Source organism: Diabrotica virgifera, chromosome 3 (assembly GCF_917563875.1).
Source record: "Diabrotica virgifera virgifera chromosome 3, PGI_DIABVI_V3a".
Taxonomy (NCBI): domain Eukaryota; kingdom Metazoa; phylum Arthropoda; class Insecta; order Coleoptera; family Chrysomelidae; genus Diabrotica; species Diabrotica virgifera.
In genome coordinates, this window is record NC_065445.1 from 189,979,706 (window position 1) to 189,985,705 (window position 6,000).

A 6,000-nucleotide genomic window follows, 5' to 3' on the forward strand; every position below is an offset into this window, starting at 1 on the left:
TAATTTGTAAAATTCATATTAGAGTTTTCAAAAAGCATATACAGGGTGAAATTTTTTCTAAGACCAAAACGAAATAATTTTTTAAATCCGGTCCTGATTTTTTTCTAGTTTGAATAAATCAGTTGATTGGGTGGTAACATAAGTTAAATATTTGTTCAAAAAAAAAATTAATTTTTGTAATAAAAGTAAATTTTTTTAAATCTATGGTTCACTTTACCAAACTTTTAATTATTATTCATAGTCAAATTTGATTTTTTTATAAAAAATTAAGTAATCAAGTGGGGAAAAAAATAAATATGCCATTTTAATTGCCTATTTGTCTAATTTGTAAAATTCATATTAGAGTTTTCAAAAAGCGTATACAGGGTGAAATTTTTTCTAAGACCCAAACGAACTAATTTTTTAAAGCCGGAACTGATTTTTTTCTAGTTTGAATAAATCAGTTGATTGGGTGGTGACATAAATCAAATATTTGTAAAAAAAATTAATTTTTGTAATAAAAGTTAATTTTTTTAAATCTATGGTTTACTTTACCAAACTTTTAATTCATAGTCAAATTTGAATTTTTTTTGTAAAAAATTAAGTAATCGTGTGGGGAAAAAATAAATACGCCATTTTAATTGCCTATTTGTCTAATTTGTAAAATTCATAGTAGAGTTTTCAAAAAGCGTATACAGGGTGAAATTTTTTCTAAGACCCAAACGAACTAATTTTTTAAAGCCGGACCTGATTTTTTCTAGTTTGAATAAATTAGTTGATTAGGTGGTAATAGTGTAACGATTGACAAAAATGAGAGACACATCGATCTGACCGTTCAAAAACTATGACGAATATAAATTTCTGTCAAAATGCGAAACTCGCCCTGTATATTATTAAACAAGGGGAGCAGACACTTTTTAATGGTCATTTGTTATTCCCCATAGGAGCCTCTATACGAGGTAGGAGTATGTACAGTTCCTCATGACTCACCCTGTATTATATCAGACATAGTGTTTTGGCTAAGTAAGTAAACGCTGTCTGTAATTTATAGTTGTAGGACCAAAAAAATTAATCTAACTTAGAACCTTGCTAAATCTAACTCGTATAAATATATACAGCAAGCCTTTACTACCTCTTTCCATCCTCGGCCCTCCCACAAAATTAACAAAAACTTGGTGATCTCAACTAAGACTGCTTCCTCTTCATATACCATGTCCTTTCATAACATTGGTTACCATCATAGCTATCTTAATTTTGTTTACTGGCACCATAAATATCATCCTTGTATCAAAACCATACCAATCTTACAAGTTCTTCAACCATGAAGTTCTTCTAAGACTCCTACTAATTTATTTATATTTCCGTCAAATAATCCTTAAACACGGTGGACGTATTTCATTTTGTAAGATAATAAATCGTTTGAAAGTTCTTGTATCACTCAGTATATTCCTTGATTTGTGCGCTATTACGTCACATTCATGCGACACATTACTTGATCAATTACCAAATTATTTATTAAGTTTTACAGTTCAGAAAATAGTTATTAAGCAAGAAGTAAGACTCACACTGTATTTATTGTTTTAGCCGAACAATTCCAAAGAGCTAACCGCATCAAGAAGGATATGCACGAAGTAACACATCCCGAAACAGACTATTTTAACATCGAAGTAAATCTTCTTCACCCCAAATCAACAGGATCATTGAAATTGCATGACCATGATCCCTTCCACTACCCACTGATCAATCCAAATTCACTTACCGATCACGACGACCACGATCTGGAAACTTTAGTGGCTGGTATCCACAAAGCTATAAAGTTATCAAAAACTGAAGCCTTACAAAAACTAGGCCTACACCTCAGTGAGAAAAAGGTACCAGGATGCGAAACAGAACAACATGACCATTACTGGAAATGCGCGGTGAGACATTTATCGACCAACAAAGGACACATCACCGGCACTGCTAGAATGGGAGCTGAAGGCGATAAAGAGGCCGTTGTAGACGAGAAACTTAGAGTTAAAGGAATACATAAGTTGAGAGTTGCCGATGCCAGCGTCATACCCGTAACTATCTCTGGCAATTTGGTTGGTCCTTCAATTATGATTGGGGAGCGGGCGGCTGATTTGCTAAAAGAAGACTGGAAATAAGTTATGTATACTTATATGTAATATATTAAATAAATATATATTTTTGTTGTATAATATTATTTGTTTTAATAATAGTTTATTGTGCAACAAGTGCAGAAAGGTACTATTTTCTCACGAGTTTGAAAAGTTGCGGTACGAGCGTAAGCGAGTGCAGAAAATTCAAACGAGTGAGAAATTACCTTTCTGCACGTGTTACACACTATACTTTTTTTACAAGCACACTTTTTGCTAAAAATAAAAATCACAATTTCCAAACGAAGATTTATTATAATAAGTTATAAAATTTAGACTGTATTTAATTAATACTAATCAATTTAAATTCATTATACCTAAACAAATTACACAGAAATCAGTTAAAATATTAATGCACTGCTAGTCCTGTCGCCAGGGGGGGTACAACGGCCTTCTTAATTCAGATGGACTTACCCAAGTTTTTTTATGTATTTTGACCCGTAGAACACGAATTTTTTGGGTAACAGTTGATCCGGATGTCGATAAGATTGTTATAAACAAAGAAGTTGAGGAATTACATAACAGCGATTTCTCGCAAAACAAAACATTTTTTTGTATTTTTTGGGTCATTCTAACCAAAAAATGTTCCTACAAGTTTTTTCGTACGATGCATAGTTTTCGAGATAAACGCGGTTGAACTTTCAAAAAATGGAAAAATTGCAATTTTTGAACCCGAATAACGTTTGAATAAAAAATAAAATAGCAATCCTGCTTACCGCCTTTAAAAGTTTAAGTCAAATTATATCTGTTTTGAATATTTGCATTGCTAAAAATTTATTTTTTGATTGTTAAAAAAAGCTATAAACACATACTGTTTCCCGTGCCTAATACATGCGTTTTAATGCATGCTACTTACAAATAGCCCCGCTTGCACTTTTACCTCCTCTACGTACTCGTTCGATTTTAAATGAGAAATCATTGAAACATCACTCAAGCACTAGGTGTTTATAGCTTTGTTTTAACAATAAAATAATATATTTTTGGCCATACAAATAATTAAAACCGATATAATTTGACTTGAACTTTCAAATGAGGTAAGCAGAATTGCTATTTTATTTTTTAATCAAAAGTTTTTCGGGTTCAAAAATTCCAATTTTTCGATTTTTTGAAAGTTCAACCGCGTTTATCTCGAAAACTATGCATCCTACGAAAAAATTTGTAGGAACATTTTTTGGTTAAAATGGCCCAAAAAATACAAAAAAATGTTTTGTTTTGCGAGAAATCGCTGTTATGTGATTCCTCAACTTCTTGGTTTATAACAATCTTATCGACATCCGGATCAACTGTTACCCAAAAAATTCGTGTTCTACAGGTCAAAATACATAAAAAAAACTTGGGTAAGTCCATCTGAATACAGGAGGCCGTTGTACCCCCTGGCGACAGGACTATGCCGTAATTTGTTTGAATTTAAACTATTTTAAATAATTATTACAAATAGTATAGTATAGTTGATCCAAAAGATGGCATAACCCAGACATCCAAAGTGAAAGTTATCCTTCAACACCAAATTGTTCTATATGGTCCACACAATGTCCAGAAAAAAGTCACACCATTTTGAGCGTCGGGTTTGGGGGGGAGAGGGGGGAGAAATCGGTAAATTCGTAGTTTTTTAAGTTTTTTGCCAATATTTCTAAAACTATGCGGTTTAGCATGAACAACCTTCTATACAAAATTGTTCTACATTAAATTTCAAATAAAAAAGGCCCTATGCATAATCTTTCTAAAATGAATGGCTCCAAAGTTACGGAGGTAGTATAGTATAACTGGTCCAAAAAAAGGCCTAACCAAAACATCCAAAGTAAAAGTTTTCCTCCAACACCAAAATGTTCTATATGGTCCACATATTGTTCAGTAAAAAGTTACACCATTTTGAGCGCCCGGTTTGGGAGGGAGATGGGAGAAAAGCCGGTAAATTAGTAGTTTTTTTAAGTTTTTCGTCAATATTTCTAAAACTATGCTTTAGCGTAAATAATGTTATACACAAAAATGGTCTACATGAAATTTAAAACAAAATATCTTATACACATAATTGTTATAAAATCAACGGCTCCACAGTTACAGAGGGTGAAAGTCGAAGTTTTCGATAGTTCTTATATTTTTTGGGCAATATTTATGATATAACTACCAAAAACCCAGACATCCAAAGTGAAAGTTATCCTCCAACACCAAATTGTTCTATATGGTCCACATAATGTTCAGAAAAAAGTCACACCATTTTGAGCTTCGGGTTTGGGAGGGAGAGGGGAGAGAAATCGGTAAATATAAAAAGTATCGAAAACCTCCAGTTTTCACCCTCCGTAACTCTGGAACCGTTGATTTTATAATAATTATGTATAGAACCTTTTTTGTTTTAAATTTTATGTAGAATATTTTTCTATAGAACATTCCTTACGCTAAAGCATAGTTTTAGAAATATTGACGAAAAACGTAAAAAAAACTACTAATTTACCGACTTCTCCCCCATCTCCCCCCCAAACCGGACGCTCAAAAAGGTGTACCTTTTTACTGAACAATATGTGGACCATATAGAACAATTTGGTGTTAAAGGAAAACTTTTACTTTGGATGTCTGGGTTAGGCCTTTTTTTGGACCAATTATGCTATACCACCTCCGTAACTTTGGAAACGTTCATTTTAGAAGTGTTATACATAGGGCCTTTTTTTTTTCTTTCAAATTTAATGTAGAACAATTTTGTGTAGAAGGTTGTTCATGCTAAACCGCTTAGTTTTAGAAATATTGACGAAAAACCTAAAAAACTACGAATTTGCAGATTTTTCCCCCCTCTCCCCCCCCCCCCAAACCCGACGCTCAAAATGGTGTGACTTTTTTCTGAACATTATGTGGACCATATAGAACAATTTGGTGTTGGAGGATAACTTTCACTTTGGATGTCTGGGTTTGGGTCTAACTATACCATACTAAAAATAATGTCACATTTGACGTTATATTAATGCAGTAACGGAGTTCCACCAAACCTACTTCATTCGACGTATCTTGTTGAGGTTGCTAAATCCTTATTGGTTAATTGATAATTATAAAATGTTTATTAAGAATAAAATTGTAAAATAAAACAGTTGTAACATCCATAATTTAATTTCTATTATATAGTTAAATATAATAATAATTGTCTTATAGGTTATATATTTGTCTAAACTTTAACCACGGATGTAAACAGAATATGACGTTACTCAGAATGAGGTAGTCAACTGTGCAGAAAAGAACTTTCCGGCACAGAAATGCCACTTTTCTGCACACTAATGTCAAATATCTTATACTGTGAGAAAATATCAAGTTTGCAACGTAAAACTGCGCAGAAAAGTGCATTTTGAATAGTGGTTGTAGAAAAAATAGATTATTTCATTCATAGAGATTCTGACCAATAGAAAGCTACAGAAATAAAAATGGCAGTGATTATTTTTTAATGATTTTAACTTTCAATCGTATAGTAAGATTTTTGATCACGTGTTTAATTCTGTCCAATCAGATTATTATTTTCTGGTAATTTTCTACTGTTAAAAATTACAGTGATTATTTCATTCATAGGAGATTCTGACCAATAGAAAGCTACAGAAATAAAAATTAAAGTGATAAGTTTTGATAATATCCCGTCGTCAAGTATATTACGTCAGATGCCCTTCGTTGCTACGAAAAAATACATTCAGTGACATTAATGACAATTAATGTCTTAAACGTTATAAAAGTGATGACTTTCAACCGTCAAATATTTATAACAACTGTGTGTTTAATTGTACTAATTTGTACTTACATAAATAAATTACAATAAAATTTTGGTTTTAAACAGTTTTATTCATGAAATAATCGCAGAAAATTGCACTCGATCTCTAAAATTATTATCGAATTG

At 32.0% G+C, this 6,000-nt stretch overlaps 1 protein-coding gene across 1 annotated transcript in view; it reads left to right on the forward strand.

The window, feature by feature from the left end:
• Nucleotides 1-2,180, forward strand: part of LOC114333620 (glucose dehydrogenase [FAD, quinone]-like) — a 40,128-nt gene extending 37,948 nt beyond the window's left edge. The window contains exon 7 of the mRNA XM_028283536.2: nt 1,564-2,180. Within this exon, the coding sequence (XP_028139337.1) occupies nt 1,564-2,126 (563 nt within the window). The 3' untranslated portion in view covers nt 2,127-2,180. The remainder of the gene's footprint in view (nt 1-1,563) is intronic.
• Nucleotides 2,181-6,000: the final 3,820 nt, after the last annotated feature.